The following is a 19,101-nucleotide window of genomic DNA, read 5'->3' on the forward strand; positions in this document are numbered from 1 at the left end:
TCAAAAATTTACATCATACCAGATCCCAGAAGACCCGGCCTTTTTTTAGAACAATTGGCTTTTACCATTTTTAACAGAGAACATGAATTTGAATCAGGTCTAAATGTTCAGGTGTAGCAGAAATGAGGCAAAGTCTGGTGGTTCTAGGCATTTCCAACTGGAGACATTCGCTTTTTTTGCAGCAATCAAGCTACGAATTAAAAAAGGAAGATGGGACTTAGGCCATCGATCGTGCTATAGTAGGAGGGCCATAGCTGGATCTGGCATTTGTAGCCAGTAATTGTAGAGATGAATTGGAATACCTGCTCCCAATATCTGCTGGTGATTTTGGGGCAATTCCACCAGACAGGCAAGAGGGAGCTTGTCTCGCCACAATTCCACCAACAACTGCTGCCACCCATTTCAGAATGACATTTTTTTTCTTAAAATTGTACTTTCTCAGTTTAAACATTTGATGTTTTTCATTTTCTAATTGTGAATCAAAATATGAGTTTATTCAATTTGTGAGTCAGTGAATTCTGTTTTTATGCAGATTTTACAAAGTGTGCCAGCTTTTTTGGAATTGAGACTGTATAAAACACACATGCTGTTGATGTAATTTGTTTTGCCTTTTTTAGATGGTTGTGAAAACCTTCATGGATATGGATCAGGACTCTGAAGAAGAAAAGGAGCATTATCTAAACCTGGCTTTGCACCTGGCTTCTGATTTTTTCTTAAAGCACCCAGATAAAGATGTCCGTTTGCTTGTAGCTTGTTGTCTTGCAGATATTTTCAGGATTTATGCTCCAGAGGCACCTTACACCTCGCCAGATAAGCTGAAGGTAATTTAATTTACTATTCTGTGATAAAATGACTGCAAAATCCTTTGTAGAGATGTGTTTTCACTTTGAGATTAAACATTCAAACTTCCAAGATGATAGATTTTTAGGCACAGTATATTTACTTTCTGTAATTATGCTAAGTACTAAGCTTACAAAAGCTTGTTCATCGATATGTGCCCACATTCTCTAAAGTCAGTATGATTTATAGGTATGACTGTATGCATCTTGCTAAATATGAAAGAACCAAACCTTTAATGCTAGAACAATTTTTAAAAAATGTGATTACATTAAAATGCATATTTTAAGCCTGATGATTACACTAAAGCCCCCCCCCACCCCTACCATACCTTATCTGGGGACTTCAGGGTCACACTTGTGTGCATATAGAAGTGATTGGGCCAAACAACTTATGTAAACAACTCCCAGAGACCTAATTCACTTAGAGTGTGTATTTGGTGAATGTCAATTTCACTTTTTTACAAATACTCCCCCAGCATACATGGTAAACTTCATAATAGAAGCCTACATGTACAGCTAGCAAACATCTCCAGCTTGTTAAGGTTAGAAATGTATTGTGAGGGGTTAGCTCGGCAGCGGGTGTGTGTGACCCCCCTGGATGGGTTCACAACACAAAGTCAGGCACAGCAGACAGCGGTGTAGGTTCAAAAAAACAAAAGATCCGGTTTATTTATGCTCCATGCAGTGATACATATAACAGCCAAACAAAATAAAACAAGAAAATAAATCCTGGTCAGCTTGACCTCTAACTACACACATAGACTCCCTGTCTAACAACTGGGTACAGCCTTGTGCTGTACCAGTCCCTGCCTTTGTTGTAAAGGTTTTGCCACACAGGCGTTAACTCACCGCACAGTACAGGTGACACACTCCCCAGTCTATACAACACAAAACTGGTTCCAGGATGGAGCATCTCCCTATGCATGCTGGGGTTTTTTGTAGAGGCCTTAATGAGCCCACTTACTACAGCTGGGCTCATTAACTCTTCCCCTCTAATTGTAAAAGTCTGCATAAAGCCTGAATCTAGGACACACATATTTCCCATCCTGGATACAACCAGGTGATTTTACCTGCGTGCTGCCACAGTGTCCATTTGCTGAAAATGGTCCAGGAAATTGCCTAATTTCCAGATTATCCTTTGGCTTGAAGATCACACTTTGAGGAAAACCCAGGAGCCAGATAACCATCTGCTGGCTCGAAAGTTAAACCTGTGGTCTGTCATGCACGGTAAAGCAACAGGTTTGCTTTCTTATCTACCTTCCCTACTGCACATTCTCACCTTTTCTTTATTAATTCCTGGAGGCTGGAAGAGCAAAGTACTTGGTATTTTGGATGTAGGGAAGTAGGTTACTCACTTTCTTTTCTTTACTTTCAATTTTTTTTATTGAGTTTAAGCAAAAATGCAAATAATCAATACATAAGTAAAGTAGTATAATGGTTGCCATGGGTAAAATAACAGTACAAATTAGTATAGTAGCATAAGGAAAGGACAGAAAGGTTTCAGAGCAGTACGTATAACGGACTCAGTGTTAAAACATTTCAGAAATCTCGAGTGGGTCTACTGTAAAGAGCATTTTTATGCATCAAACTTCTCCTTTCAAAGAGGAGTATGCGCATATGAAAAATACAAACTTGTTGTTTGTAAGAAAAGGACAAACCAGAGAGGGAGAATGCCCCTAGATAGTGTGACAGCACTGCACAAATGTACTTCAGCGACCAAACCCAGAAAGGACAGGGGGCCTGCCCCCTAGGAGGGGGTTGAGGAGGCCACTAGAGTCTCAAAACTCAGTACAACCGACTAATTATCTGTAAAATCCAGAAAAGGTTCCAGAATATCTAGGATAGTTGAAGAAGATATTTATTTTGGGGAGGGATAGAGTGGAAGGAAGAGAAGAGCAAGACGAAAAAAAGAGAAAAAAACAAAATTAGAAGAAAGATACCTGTGCGCGAGGTCAGAATTCAATATTTGGATAATATATATATCAAATACATTCAGAATTAAATGGAAACATTCATATAAGTAGCCCATGGTTCCCAGGTCAGCTCAAATTTCTCAACGGAATTCTGAAGAATGCTTGTCCTCTTCTCTTGAGACATCACCTAAGAAATTCCTTCTTCTGTGCCCTAGCAATCATAATTTTGGCCCTCAGTATGATGTATCTAATCAGAGCTTGGGTGAATTTAGAAGTTTTAGCTATTCGTTGATTGAGAAGAGCCATCCCAGGGTCCTGGGGCATAGATACCCCTGTGACTTTGAATCAGGTGAAAACCCCATTTCTAAAATCTTCGGGTTCTGGGGCACTGCCAAAAGATGTAGAGCAGTGAACCCGTATGCCCACACTCTCCAAAGCATAAAGGGGAAACTGCAGGATGTATTCAATCCTATTCAAATTTGAGGTCTCGTTCCCATCCCAACATATAAGTGGTTTTCTCTGTGGACTCCGCTATGACTAAGTAAATTAATTAAAGAAATGCCTCCTATCCTCTCCATGACCTTGGACCACCATTGTTTTTAAGGTGTTAACAGGCTTGGATTCTTAACCCAAATAGAGAGTGTAAAAAGTGAGAAATTTGGGTTAAGCAAAATTTCTCTCAAAGTAGCATCTCTACTTTGCTAACACAGTAGCCATAAGATATAGGCCCTGACGTGTTAATGAAATGTCTGATCCGGTATAGGCATTTGTCCACCATTTTAAATGCCTGTATGTCACTCCCGGGGGAAAGAGAGGGTTATAGAAAATATGGGCTAGCGGGTGCTACACTGGGGGGGGGGGGGGGGGGCGGCGTTGTTTGATACATTAAGGGCCTGAAATTTGGACATATTGACTTTGAGGCTGGAACTACCTTCGGCAAAATCGTGTAGCCATTTGAGAATGTTAGGAGTTGAGATAAGAGGTAAGGTGACAAATCAGAGGATATCATCTGCGAAGAGGGCTCATTTTTCGTTATACGGGACAGAGCAGATGCCATGGATATCAGGATGGTTTCTGATGGTGACAGCCAGGGTCTCTATTGCTATAGCAAATATTAAAGGAGATGGGGGACACCCCTGTCCAGGTCCTCTAGCTATAGATAGGCTGCAGGGCATTTGCTCTAAGCCTCTAACTTGTGTGAAAGGGTGAGAATACTGGGGCCAAAACCCCATCTTTTGAGGTTGAGAATGTGTGATTTTCCCTTCAGGGTGGTACTTTAAAGGTACCGATTGTAAAACAATAATTTAAAATTTAAAGTTTAATAGTATCAAAAGGTAATGGTCACGTACAAAGATATGTATAAAAACATTGAAATACTGAACCAGCATGAAATGTACAACATCAATACAATTTAAACATCATGAACACAATTGATGCGAGCAATAAATACAGTAATACCTCAGATTGCGAGTAATGCAGTGTACTCCCGTTTCTCCTTTTCTAACATAGTACATCCAACTGGGTTACTTAGGGGCTTTGATAAGTTTCAATGTAATCAGGGAATGGTCAGACCAGACAATGTCTCGGATGGAAGCCCGCAATGCTGTACGGATTTCTAAAGTGGGAAGAAAAATATGATCAATTCTAGCATATGTTTTGCGAGGAGCCGACTAGTGTGTGAAGTCCCAGGAGGAAGGGTGTTCAGCTCCCTCTAAATGTCTACCAGACCCAGAGAATGGAGGAGCCTGGCTATACGTAGGCTTTGCTTAAAGGACCTTTTGCGCTGGGGTGCCCCTGCCCCCTTTGTCTGAAAGCTGGTCAAATGCAATATTAGAGTCCCCTCCTCCTATTACCATCCGACCCTCAAAGTGGGGAGAGGGGATTTCTAGCATCTCTGAGAGAAACTGAGCCTTTTTTTTTTTTTTTTTTTTTTTTTTTAAGCTTATGTATTTGCAAAGAAAAATGCAGGAAATTTTATGATAAACAAACACTGGATTAAAATTCATAGGTAAGTGAGTCTCCTGAAGCAGGAGGACGTCCATACCCTGGGAATGGTAATGCTGAAATGCCTTGTGTCTCTTTATTAGAGAATTAAGGCTGTATGTGTTGTGAGATGCCACTTTCTAAGGCCTCATGTACACTGCTGCTGGTAAACTGACGTTTAAGAGCAATTGGGAGATTTTTTCAACTGCCCCTGAACTCTCCTCTTATCTTATCTGTCCATGTACACAGGGTGGTTTACAGTAGTTTCTAGGCAGTAGAGTTGGGGTTCAGAAGCTGAATTTACAGGCATTTCAAGCGCGGCAAGTCACGTTTAGCCACTTTTCGTTTACAGACGTTTTTCATTTTTGGCTATTTTGAAAGAGAGATAGATATATATATATATATATATATATATATATATATATAATTATTATTTTTTAACGCAAACGCGGCATGTAAACACGGCAAAACAGAAGTTTTAAACGTCGATTGCTACATGTCAAGTTAAATCGTTCAAGATAGATTGTAAAAGCGTCCCGTGTACATGAAGCTTAATACCGCGTAAACACCGTTGGATTGTCCGACGGGGAAATGTTCAATGTGAGCTTGTTAGAAAGTCCGACGTGTGTATGCTCCATTGAACATTTGTTATTGGAATTTCCGCCAACAAATGTTTGATAGCAGGTTCTCAAATTTTCCACCAACAAAACTTGTTGGAAAGTCTGATTGTGTGTACACAAGTCCGCATGCTCTGAATCAAGCAGAAGGAGCTGCACTGGCTATTGAACTTCCTTTTTCTCGGCTCGTTGTATGCCACCGCGTTCTCACGTTCGGAATTTTTAGCCAACATATTTGTGTGACCGTGTGTATGCAAGACAAGTTTGAGCCAACATCCTTCGAACACAAATACGCGGTTTTGTTGTCAGAAAATCCGATCGTCTGTATGCGGCACAAGAGTTTCAAGTTGCTGAGCAGGTTTAGACATGGAGAGGAGAAATATACCATCAATTGATATACACATACCCAGACAGCCTGTCAAGGGTCCATGGAGAAACTAGTCTGTGAAAGTTTGAGTCCAATTCCATTCAAATGATGCTGAGCTCTCTGCCAAGGTATCTGAAAGACAAGAGAGAACATGAAAGAAAAGACAGAAAAGTTGCAGAAGAGGAGGAGAGGAGACCCAGAACTTGGATTGTTCTGTGTTCTTTGGACACAGGACAGGATTTACTTAGTCCTGCCAACAGAAAAAAAGGTACCAGTGCGTCCTGATATACTCAGGGCGCTGTCCTGCCGTCACCCAAGGGAACTGTATGCCTTGTGTTACAACAGGGGGAGGAGCACTGAAACCGCTCTAGCCTTAGAGCCTCATTTATATAAAATAAGAAATGTCACAAAAGTAAATATCAAGAACATAGTGAATATTGAGGCCCATGGCCTTCCCTCAGTTAAAACGCACCAAAACGTAACAGAAAAAACAAAGCCAAAGTGTAAGGTGCTGGTTCAAATGGCATTAAGGGGGGGAAAACCAACATCAATATAGATGTCCTGAACCTGAGTAAGATGCCCCCCCAGAAATGCTTATGATTAAGTTGTATTAGCACAAAGCGTGCTACCCTTTAAAGGTTAGCCCAAGAGGGCCCAAAACCTGGAAAAGGGAGCAAGGAACGAATTGCACCATATTAACTGTGGATCAAGGTGACTTCAAGTCCCAACATAGGGGAGGAACAAAAATAACCATTGAAATAATGTTGCCCCCAAACTAGTAAACAGTGGGGCACAGTCATAAACCTGTAACCTGGGAATGAGTTCTTCCAACCAATAGTGGACCGGCGAGGGTCAGATGAAAATCCGGAGGCAGATTGCAGCTTCGGGGGGTGGCCCAGACAGGGGTCAGACGGCTGATTGGAGGTGATCGCTTGGAAGAGCTTTGACGATTAGCAAAAGATGATGCCCAGTTGTAGCAATAGGTGTTTGCCGTATTGGAAAGAAGCAAAGCTGTATTTTTTTTTTCCAAAATTGTAACTGTAGACTGAATGGGAATTTTTGGGATAATGCCGCCAAGAGGGACTTGAAGGACCTCCGGCGTTGCATAGTTGTGAGATACAAGTCCGCAAATATTTGGACTATTTTCCCCAGTATATTGAGATTTTCATAATCTTGGGTTTTCCTCATAACTTCCTCTCTCAATAGAAGTGTGGTTTAACCACAGTGTCTCTAGGAAGACAATCTTGGCGAGAGGGTTGAAGTTCTAGAAGCTCTATCCAGCTCCAGTCTGTGATCTGGGATGAAATCCTTTTAATAAAGTTCTTAACTGACCGTTTGACATCCACAATCTATTCAGGAAGACCACTGATAAAGAACTTATAACATCTGCTTCTATTTTTGAGGTCATCAATTTTTGACATGGCTGTGTCCAGTTATTTCTGTAGCATTTGAATATATACAGTGTTTTGATTAGCCCACAGGACCGTTTGGTATACAATTTGTTCAATGCCTGCTATGCGTGTGCTTGGACTCTGCAGATCCATTTTAATGGCGTTGGTTATTTGTGCTGTAGTTTGCACTAAACCGTTAGCTCACATAGCAGAGACTTTAGAGAGGATCTGAGGGGAGATGCCTGTTGAATTACAGTGAGGCCTACAGGGCTATTATTTATTGGTGTACCCAGCAGCTCATCAAAAGTTAAACCCAGGAGTGATTCGGTGTATGCAGTGGAGGCTGGAGGGTGGATAAGAGTACTCCCTGGCGTTGAAGAAATACCATAAGTGACCTGAGGTGCTGGGGGAGGATCTGCAATGGATTCTGTGTCTTTGAGTCTCCTTGTGAAGGTGTTGCGGCCACCATCTTGGATTTTCCCTGGGCCTGCTCTCCGGCGCTTATCTTCCTGGACACCTCTCTCCTTTGCTGCTCGCCTGACATGCGAGAGGAGGCACTTATGTGTCCGGAGTGCGGGCTGGGGGTGAGGGACAGGGCCTGCTCACGGTAGCTGACGTGGTGGCTGTCACTTGACTGGAGAGGTGCGGAGCTCCTAATTCACGTGGCTATCTCCGGAGCCGCCCCGCATACATCTCCTCACTTTCTTTTCTTATGCAACAGAGCTGCAGTTTGTTGACTGGCCTAGTAAAGTCGCTTACTGGGTGGGGGTTTGCCATTGTTTAAGCTCCGACTAGAGCAAATTTGCGGTACACAAGGTTTCCCTTCTCTTCAAGTAAACATAGTTGTGGGGGTAGTGAAGCGAGGAAGAGTGTGTGTTGCTGGTAAGAGGCATTAAAGTAAACCTTTTACTTTGCTTTACACTTGCCATAGCAATCCAGATAAATAAAACATATAACATATTATGGCACAAAAAGGTAATGTTGGCATATATTTATCCATCGGAATGAAAAGATTTACTAATGTAATAAAACACACGGTGTCTTGAAAAAGTATTCATACCCCTTTTGAAATTTTTCACTTTTTGTCATGTTACAACCAAAGACTTGTGAGTGAGATTTTATGTGATAGAGCAACACAAAGTGACAGATAATGGCCAAGTGTTAGGAAAATTATCAATGGTTTTCAATTGTTTTTACAAATATCTGAAAAGTGTAGCATGCATTTGTATTCAGTTAATACTTTTGTAAAACCACCTTTCACTGCAATTACAGCTGCAACTCTTTTTGGGTATGTCTCTACCAGCTTTGCACATTTAGAGGGTGATATTTTTGCTCATTCTTCACAATTTTCAAGTCTTGACACAGATTCTCATTTGGGTTTAGGTGTGGCCTTTGGGCCATTCTAGCACATCTTTTCACTCTATTCACAGAGAGAAAAACACAGGGGTGAGCTTCAGTGACTGATCACTGATGGCCAATCAGAAGCTATCACAGCAATCAAGTGAACCAGAAGTTCCAGGTCCCGATCGTTTATATGGGACCCAGGGCTCCTGCTGAGACCCAGTCTCTGTGCTGGTAGAGCGCTATATATGTGAAATTTGGGGATACTAGCTCCGCGGGATTAAGTGCATAAACCGTTGTCAGGTGAAACCAAAATATATTTATTTATGAATAAATCAAAAATAAAGCTTTTCTCCAGCATAAAAACGTAAATTAAAGTCCGCTTGTCTTCAGCACAAAATAATACAAAAAGAAAAGCACCTACAGTTTTGTAGAAAGTTCTTCACCAAAAAGAGTCTTTGCAGAGATCTTTTTGCAGCCTCCAAAACAGCAAACAGCAAATATAACAACACAGCCAGACAGGTGTTCATCTCCTTCTCCTCCTCACCACACCTCTCTGTCTACTTCCTGTCTTTATAGGCTGTCTGTCTTCTTGGAGGTCATTAACCCCCTGTGGTCAGGGAGGGAGGCTCTTTCCCACCCAAATGTCACTTTAGAGCCTCCCAAATTCCGGGTCCCAACTACCTCTCTTAAAATATAGAGAGGACCGCGAATCTGTCATCTCCCAAAAACTATACCCGGAATCTGTTATCCATTTTTAGGTGACCCCCTGAGGCCTACCATGATTCCCTTAAAGGGACCACATCCCGAATATAGGCGCCACATAGTACCCGTCCAGGACCCAACCTTGGCGTCCTGTACAATATGTGTGTGTGTGTGTGTGTGTGTGTGTGTATATAAAATGCTCAGTCCAGTGGGGCCGCATATGTGTACTGTCGGTACAAAGGAGTTAAATAAAAAGACCATGCTAATAGCTGGCAAATTCTTTCCTATGCCAAAGTTGGCATGATTGGTGTCTTGATTTCTGTGAAGTGGGAACCACAGTGGTTAAGTGTTTAGCACTTCTACCTAGCAGCACTGGGGTTTTCTGTTCAAATGCCAACCACAGCAATATGTTCCTGGAGTTTGCATGTTCACACTGTGTGCCTTCATGGGTTTCCCTCAAGTACTCCGGTTTCCTCACACACTCAAGACTTGCTGGTAGATTGATTGGCTCCTGTCTAAATTGGCCATAGTATGTAAGTGTGTGAATGTGAGATAGGAACCTTTTAAATTGTATGCTCCTTGAGGGCAGGGACTGATGTGAATGTATAATATATACTGTTCCCAAAAGTATTGGTAACATAACATAACATAACGTAACATATTCATGATCTTTAATAGCATCTCAGTCTTATTCCGTAGGGTTCAATATTGAGATGGCCCACCCTTTGCAGCTAAGAAGGCTTTAACTCTTCCGCAAGGTTTAGGAGTGTGTCTATGGGAATGTTTGACCGTTCTTCCAGAAGCACATTTGTGAGGTCAGGCCTGACTCAGTCTCCACTTTATATCATCCTAAAGGTGTACTATCGGGTTGAGTTCAGGACTTTGTGCAAGTGAGTCAAGTTCCCCCACCCCAAATTCCCTCGTCCATGTCTTTATGAACCTTGCTTTGTGCACTGGTGCACAGTCCTGTTGGAACAGGAAGAGGCCATCCCAAAACTGTTCCCACAAAGTGGCAAATTGGGGAAGCATGAAATTGTCCAAAATGTCTTGGTATGCTGACACCCTAAGGGGTTCCCTTCACTGGAACTAAGGGGCAAAGCCCAAACCCTGAAAAGCCCCACACCAACCCCCCCCTCCACCAAATGATTTGGATCAGTGCACAAAGCAAGGTCCATAAAGACTCAGATGAGCGAGGTTTACGGTGGAGGAACTTGACTGGCCTGCACAGAGTCCTGACCTCAACCCGAACATCTTTGGGATGAATTAGAGCTGAGATTGCGTGCCAGGCCTTCTCGTCCAACATCAGTGCCTGACCTCACATACGAGCTTCTGGAAGAATGGTCAAACCTTCCCATAGACACATTCCTAAACCTTGTGGACAGCCTTCCCAGAAGAGTTGAAGCTGGCATAGCTGCAAAGGGTGGGCCAAGTCAATGTTGAACCCTACAGACAAAGACTGGGGTGCCATTAAAGTTCATGTGCGTGTAAAGAGCTGCGTAAGTTGATGGAGCTAACTATGTAAGTACCTGTAATAAACAAACGAGTATTGCATAGAAAACTCCTTGCTGTGCTAATTTTTAGCGGCGTGATACTTTTCTTCTCCAAATGCGACTTACATGACCTCACATTTACTTATAATCTTCGCAGAAGGTTTAACAATTTAATGGGATTAAACCAGAAAGTGTCAGTGTAGTAATTGTTTTGGTAGAATTTTGGTAAACCACAGCACTCGTATAGAAAGGTGAACATTTTTCCTAAAACATGAAAAATTAGCACAAGGCACACATACTTATGGTAGGTTATGTCTCTTGTGCCGATGTTTGTTTCTATTTTTAATTTACACTAAATTTAGTCTTTAAATTGAGACTCATTTTACTGCTTGGGCCCAGGAGCCAAGGGGATGCCATAGGATTTGATGTCCAACTGATGTATTTGCAGGCAGGTGACCAGCAATCGGTGCCTGCCTTCTTCAGCACTGTTATCTAAGAAACATTTTAAGACTTGTCACTTTCACTTTAAGGTAAAGTGGCATCTCTGTGCATGAACAGTTTGGTTTTTATAGATAGAACTAATAAATTTAAAATGTGAAAATATTTTTTTTTCAACAGGATATATTTATGTTCATAACAAGACAGCTTAAGGGACTGGAAGATACAAAAAGCCCACAGTTTAATAGATATTTTTATTTACTTGAGGTGAGTGAATCATCTTTGGGACATTACTGGACTACATATTTATTAGCAAAATCTATTTCTTAATTGTCTTTGTACTTTTTTTTTTGTTCTTGCACAGAATATTGCCTGGGTGAAGTCTTACAATATATGTTTCGAGTTGGAGGATTGCAATGAAATTTTCACACAGCTGTATAGGACTCTGTTTTCAGTTATCAAGTAAGTAAAGGCATCAAACAGTTGTGCATTGCATATATAATTGCAATATATAGGAAATATGTATATAAAGCTAGTAGAATATTTACTTATTTATTTATTTTTTGCTTTTTTTTTTTTGTCTTTATGATTGAAAAGGGGTCAATATACAACTTAACAGATAACACCCAGTCAGCCGGCCTGTTTTTTATTTTTTTGTGGTGGTTCAGGTGTTTTACATAGTCGGGTTGAAACAAACAAGTACATATAATTCAACAAATAGAAAAAAATAAGTTATCCCTGTTACAAAATGGGCAGGCAACAACTACTACCCTCTAATTTTTAGACGTGTGAAGCGTGAATCTCTTATTCAAGTCCGATCTGGCCCAAAGCCTTTAAAATGCGAGGAGAAGTAAAATGGATTGACATTTCAGCTCCATTCATATACTAGGGCCAATATTGGACAGAAGCCAATTAAATTAACAGCATGTCTTTGGAGTGGGAGGAAACCAGAGTACGCGGAGGAAACCCACACAGGCACAGGGAGAACATACAAACTCCAGGCAGGTAGTATCGTGGTTGGGATTTGAACCAGCGACCCTTTTTACTGCTAGACGAGATTTCTACCCACTACACCACTGTACCACCCAAAATATGGAGGCAAAATAATACATGGAAGGCTTCACCCCCCCCCCCCCTTTATTCTAAGACACAGGTTGGAGGGACGTGACAGTCAATGACTGGCAAAAAAAACTGTCCACACCATGTTATTGCCAAAAAATTAATATCAAACTGTTTTAAATTGTCATACAAATCTATATTTAAAATTAAATCGTTATAAATTTTTGGCAATAACATGGTGTGGACAGGTTTTTTGCCAGTCGTGGGCTGTCACACCCCTCCAATCTGTGTCTTAGAATAAGAGGGAGGTGAAGCCTCCCATGTAATATTTTGCCTCCATTGTATTTAGCTGGTTAGTGGACACAGGAGGGAGTGGGCTGTCATTTACCAGAGTGTATACACCCACATGTGTGACTATATGGTCACATGGGCTGCTCAGATGTGATAGGGAGGAAATGTTCAGCATAGAAATTCACTGAAAACTGAGCATGTGCAAAGCTTCCAACATTGCTTTGCAAAATCCCTACCTGAAACGGGGACATGAAAAGCAGGATCAGCCAGGTTTTTTGCAGAATACAGAAAACAAATCTCATAGTGACTGAGTGAGCATGAGCAGCAGGTAATGCACCATAGGATGTGGGTTAAGTGACATTTTAAATATTATTACCATGTTATTTTTCTTAAAGGATAGAGGAAGTGAACCTATCCTGTTTGATGTGTTAAGGTGACCTAACACCCCCACTTCCAACCCACCCATAGATGAATACTTGCTTTGATCCACAGCCACTGCCTCTGGGGATTGTTTACATCCAACGCTGCAAGTCCCCTGTGTTCCGACCGTTCTTGCGCAGCAGAGCACTATAGACGTCTACGGGGCCAGTCTACATCCATCTTTGGTCAGGAAACACTGGGAGACAAGTCCCATAGATTTCTACTGGGCTTCACTGTGCAGGTGTGGCCAGGACACAAAGGGACTTGTAATGTGGGGATGTAAACAATCCTCTGAGGCCATAGATGCAGGCAAGTATGCATCTCTGGAGAGAGGGGGTGGGATGAATTAGGTCACCTTGATGGTACCCTGATGACATTGTTTTGGTTGTATGGTACTTTCTTTACTGAGTGGAGTAATGATTGTTTAATTTTCTCATTCTGTTTAGCAATGGTCATAATCAAAAAGTTCACATGCATATGGTGGACCTGATGAGCTCAATCATTTCTGAAGGAGATACAGTTTCTCAGGAATTGCTAGACACTGTTCTCGTAAACTTGGTTCCTGCACATAAGGTACTTGTTTTTTTGGGGGAGGGGAAAAAAAGAAAGAAGTTTATTGCTGTAAATGTCACAATTTGTCAAATTATGATAAAGGAGAAGTTCACCTTTAGTAACAAGTTACACCCATATTCAGAATGTAACATGTTACTAAAGCACCTGCATGCATATATATATTTTTTTACCTTAAACAAAATTTATATACTTTTTTTTTTTTTATATAGAATATATTTACTTCGGTCTGATGTAATGTAGTTATACACATTAGGCCAGTGAAATGGGCCATCATTTGTTTTGATTCCAGTAAATCTAGCTTGTATTGGATCCAGTTATAGAAAATGTTGATCATCAGTAAATACCAGCATTTGATCTCAGAAACAACTGAACTTTTGATCTTGGCTTCAGCAACCTGTAGTTCACGGTTACATTCGTCTGTTTGGTAATCTTTGGGTTTGAAAGCTGGTTGAAAGTGATTGAATTCTCATACATGTTGCTTTGTGTATGGTCAGTAATAATCAGAGTTAGGCCTGGTTCACACTATTGCAGGTATGTGCGGACACGGCAGCTCATTCCTCTGAATGGGCTGCTGTGCCTGCGTTTCGCACATGAAAAAGATTCCTGCAGCATTTTAAAAATGCAGCTTTTGCATTATGCAATTTCCCTGTGGTTTCTGCACCCACAAACATGTTTTCTTATTGTACATCACAGGACACAGCCATAGTAGTGGGTTATAGGCCACCTTCAGGTGATGGACATTGGCATGCCCTAAGATAAAAAAGTGCACTCCCTATATAACCCCTCCCACTACTGGGAGTATCTGTTTTTTTGCCAGTATCTATGGTGTAAGTCACGAGTAAAGATGTGCTGTGCTGAGCTCCACTGGAGCAATCCTTGCTGGGGTTAGCCATGCAGCCGGATCCATTCAAAGTGTCTTTTAGGCCGAATTGAATGGTACCCCAGCCTCGTGTCCAAAGAAACAAGGGTTTGCCTGTAAACTCTTCTCTTTTTAGAGAGCTGGAACCTGGGATCCAGTATTTTTGGTATTAAAGAGGAAGTAAACCCTGATGGGTTTACTTCCTCTTTTTTTCCCTGCAAAGGTAAAGCATAATGGACTACTATGCATCGCATAGTAGCTCATTATGTGTCACTTACCTGACACAGGAGCCAGCGAAGTCGCCGCTGATCCCTGTAGTCCGCCGCATCCATGTTGCTGGTGGCGTCTCGCAGCTCCGACGAATCACAGCGGCGAAGCCGCGATGACGTCACTCCCGCGCATGCGCACGGGAGTCGCGTCTCGCAGCTCCGCCGCTGCCACTCGGCGAAGCCGCGATGACGTCACTCCCGCGCATGCGCACGGGAGTCGACAAATTAGGCAAATCCATTCATGGATTTGCCGCATTTAGTGCGCCTGCGCGCCGCTGTCTACGGCGCATGCGCCGTAGACAGCGGTGCCCATTTTCGGGCAAATATCTCCTAAACCATATAGGTTTAGGAGATATTGCTTGGACCTACAGGTAAGCCTTAATCTAGGCTTACCTGTAGGTCCAAGTTGTTTGGAAGGGTTTACTTCCTCTTTAAGGCCATAAAGTTTTTCTGGTGGTGGTGCTATTACAGGTCCAGGATTGTGAGTTTCCTCCTGAAGGTTTAAGGGAACCCACCGTGAAGGGTGAAGATTGGGTCTGTTGGTTTTACCACAGAAAACCCTGCGGCGGGAAAGGTAAGTTAAGTTTTCCTAAGAAGTTTTTTAATTTTCTTATGAATGTCTCCTTTAAGTTAGTAAATGTTGTCATGTTTATGTGTCAACACTGGGGGCTGTGTAGAGCACATACCTTCTCACGCTTCCTCAGAGAACTCACATTGTGTCCGGAGCAAGCAGTTTATTTCCTCCAGCCAGCAGCAGACCTCTGATAAGTCTGGATTGGGTGGGGTTTCCTCCCCACCAGATCCCCCCCACCTGTGCAAAAAAAAAAATGAGCAGCACGCTGCACTACTCAGTGGCTTCCACGCTCTCCTTGCCATTTTCTCCCCTCTGTAAGATCCCATAGGATCAGAGGCCCGCACTCGCGTGGGAAAACTTTGTTTGAAAGAGGAGGGGGCCCGTAGGCGACGGAGGAGGGGGCAGGGCTTAGTGCGCCGTTGGCGCCCTTCAATACCCAGCGCAGGAAAGAGTGTTTTTAAAAAAGCAATAGTGTTATTGCTGCAAGCTGCGGAGGGACACAAGCGTAGAGGAGCATGTAAGAGGTTGATGACACAAGCATTCTTTTTGAACACCTTTACTATGGCATCAGGCTGAGCGTTAATAGCAGCGGCTGACTATTGCTCAAGCAGTGGATGTGATTTCTTCTGGTAGTACCTCTGCTTTGTGCATCGGGCTATATCCAGAAAGGGGGTGGGTGGGTTGAAACACCCCCAAAAAAGTAGCTAAAAGGTTCTCCTTCAAGCTCTGGAAAGCCTACTCTTTAAATGGCATCCTCCCCTGAGAGGGGGTGGCTGGTAAGAATGAGCATCGGGGCCATAAAATGTTTGCTGTTTTCAACACTGCAGCCCCTGTTCGTTCGTTTTACTCTTTTTCCTCAGCCACGTTAGTTTTTTAAAAGAAGTTTAGCAACTTTAATCGCATCCCAGTGTGGCCAAGATGCCGCAGGTTCTCTTCCATTTTTCTAAGACCCTCAGACTGAGGAACTATGGGCAGGAGAAGACGATTCCCTCACGGGACCGTTGTGAGGCTGATGGCTGATGTCAATTGCTGGAGGGTCAGCTTCACAATCTGTATGATCGATGGTACAATTTCGTTCTTAATGATCTGCTCTACATTTATGTACCCTTAAGTGTTGAGTGTTGAGTTCGCTTAAGCCTCCTCAAGCTGTGCATGGTTTTTCCTGTCCATTCATTGTTGTGAAAATTTTTTTTTATCTGGAGGATCACCCAGAGAAGCATTATTCCATTCTAAAAAAATTCACATTTTATCCTATGATAGAGAAAATTCACTAAGCGGGGTATACCAGCAATTAACGCTACTATATCCTTTGTGAGTAAGTTTGACTTGTCCAGCAGACATTACTCAAATACTTAATCCAATGGATAAAAGGTTGGAATTCCTATTTTAAAAAAAAAACCCCAAAAAAAACCCAATTCTTTCTCTGGCAGGTTGAGTATCTCAGCCTGTACTGGCAGTAATTGGTTAATCGTTGAGAAACCAGTTTTTAACAGGTGTTTAAGGTTGCTCAGCAGGTCCAGGAGGCTGCTTTATGTTTGCAATAGTTGCTATGACAGATTGCGCATTCGCTAAGCGTCATGCAAAAAGCTCCTGGCTAGTCTTCCCTTTTGCGGTAGAACGGCTATCTGGGGATATTTTGGATATAGCCAAAGAACTTCTAGCAAAAGAAAGATACCCCTTTTGTGTTTTTAAATGAAGGACTAATTGTGTGTTTTTTTTTCAAAGTTCCTTCTTCTGTGCCAGTGGTAGCAGCCTCCAGGCAGTCATGATGGCCTCCGCCGCCAGGTTCAAAGGGTAATCCTCAGGGTTAACCCCAGGAACAAAAGAGGTCTTGAGGGAGGAAGCCTACAAGATACTGTAGCCTCCTTATGAGGAGGTGCCCCCACTTGCTCAATAGGGAGAATTCTTCTACAGTTCTTGGGGTTCTGGCAGAAGGAATGTCAAGATGAATGGGGACTTCCTCAATAGCGCCAACGTAACCGGAGTTCCAAGACTTTCCGTTTTCTCAGATCAAACGTTCCTATGGATCCAGAGAAAAAAAAAAAATTCTTTCTCTAGCATTGCACCATATTTTGGCAAAAAGTGTTCATGGTGGCCCCATGTAAGACCAGAGATTGGGATTTGGTTAAATTCAAACAGACATTCTAGATCTCAAACATCTAAAATTCAATTGCTAAATATAATCTCTCCCTTTTTGAATGAAGATGCATTTCTCCATATGCCTATTTTAATTGCTCACTAGTAATATTTTCTTTCAAAGTGGAAAATCTTCTTTTTCAGTGTGTAGCTCTGCTTTCCAACTAGCTGCTACACTTCGAGTACAAGGTTCTGGCTCCTTTTCTAGCCAGATTGAGGGCCCAAGGTATAACTATTATGGTTTACCTAATCGATCTGTTCTTGGACCAGTTGGTAGCCCGCTTAGACCAAAAGTATGGTCACCACATTCGATTACCTGAAATATCTAGGTCGGATTCTCAACCTAGGAGGAATCTTCTTTAAAACATGAAATTACTTGGGTCTGATCATAGGTACACCCAGAAAAGGCTATTCGTACCCCAGGCTAAGATTATCACCATAAAGGTCTGATCCAGGTAGTCAAAGCAAGATGTTTTCTCTCCTATTCAATTTTGTGTGAGGTTGTCGGGAAAGATGGTGGCTTCATTTGAGGTCGTTCTTTATGCTCACTCATTCTAGACTGCTGCAAAGCAGTATTATCAGCTTGAAACAGAGAATTCAAGCTCTATATTCCCAATGTGTCTGACTCCAAAGCCTACGGTCACATCACCTTGAATGCGGCTTGATTTCGTCCAATCTTGGAGGCTAAGCAGGGTCAGACCTGGTTAGTACCCAGATGAATGACCACCTGGAAATACCAGGTGCTGTAGGCTGAGTGCGCCAGAGCCTCAGTTTATGGTTAACATCCAAAAATCTGCGAAGGAAAATCCTTCTTTCAGTTACCTGGGAAATAGTAGCAACATATGCCAACCTTGTTTTGTTTAGGTTGGGGGACAGTCCTGAAAGAGGCAGCTGTCCAGTAGAAGTAGTCTAGATCAGAAATGGCCTTGCCCATTAACATTTTAAATTCAGGCAGAACACTTTGGTTCTGAGGCCTCAATGTTCAGTTTAAGGTCTTGTCCTGCTAGGAGTCAATCTGTTTATGCCACAGCAATGGCCTATAGTAATCGCCAAGGGGGCACAAGAAGTTGTGCGGCCCAGAGAAAGGTGAAGCTTATCCTATCTTGGGAAGAAAATGTACTTTGCTTATCGGCCGTTTTCATTCTAGGAATAGAAAATTGGCAGGCGGACTACTTTTAGTCGCCGCAGTTTTTCCTGGGAGAATGGTTCCTTCACCCCGATTACCTTCCTGTCAATATGTCAAGGATGGGGAATACCAGACATAGATTTGTTTGCGTCCATGATCAACAAATAAAATTGACATCTTTGTTTGAAGAACAAAGGATCTGCTAGAATGCGGAACGGATGCCTTGCTATTCCCGTGGAATCGTTTTTTACTGATGTGTACATTCCTTCCTATTCAGCCTGCATCTACAACTTCTTCACAGGTTCAAGCAGGAAGGGAAGTCTGTTTCTTGTGGCCTCCAGCGGGGCTCAGGAAATCTTGGTATACAGGGAATGGTAAAGATGACAGTAGGGGACCCATGGACCCTACCGCCACTGCCAGACCCTTTTATCGTAAGGTCCGATATGCCATCTTACTTTACCAAGCTAAATTTTAACGGTTTGGCCATTGAGGCCCACACTATGAAGAAGTTCGGTAGTTTTCTACCTTGGTTTATGCAGAGCCACCCTCCATTGTTATATATTATGGAGTCTGGGAAGCATATGTCTCCTGGTGTGATACCTGCACATGGGGTGAGAAATAGAGTTGGTCTTGAGTGCTTTCAAAGGACAGGTCTGGGCCTTATTTCAACGACCACTTGCTTTGCATTCTTTTCTCCATAACTTTTATGC

At 42.4% G+C, this 19,101-nt stretch overlaps 1 protein-coding gene across 1 annotated transcript in view; it reads left to right on the forward strand.

The window, feature by feature from the left end:
• The window catches only part of PDS5B (PDS5 cohesin associated factor B), a 177,030-nt gene that overhangs the window by 38,093 nt on the left and 119,836 nt on the right, over positions 1-19,101 (forward strand). The window contains exons 3-6 of the mRNA XM_077484113.1: positions 618-821; positions 11,265-11,351; positions 11,449-11,546; positions 13,301-13,427. Coding sequence (XP_077340239.1) covers positions 618-821; positions 11,265-11,351; positions 11,449-11,546; positions 13,301-13,427 — 516 coding nt within the window. The remainder of the gene's footprint in view (positions 1-617; positions 822-11,264; positions 11,352-11,448; positions 11,547-13,300; positions 13,428-19,101) is intronic.

This window comes from Lithobates pipiens, unplaced genomic scaffold, assembly GCF_037356315.1.
Source record: "Lithobates pipiens isolate NorthernLeopardFrog02 unplaced genomic scaffold, aLitPip1_a1.2 Scaffold_16, whole genome shotgun sequence".
In the NCBI taxonomy this organism is placed as follows: domain Eukaryota; kingdom Metazoa; phylum Chordata; class Amphibia; order Anura; family Ranidae; genus Lithobates; species Lithobates pipiens.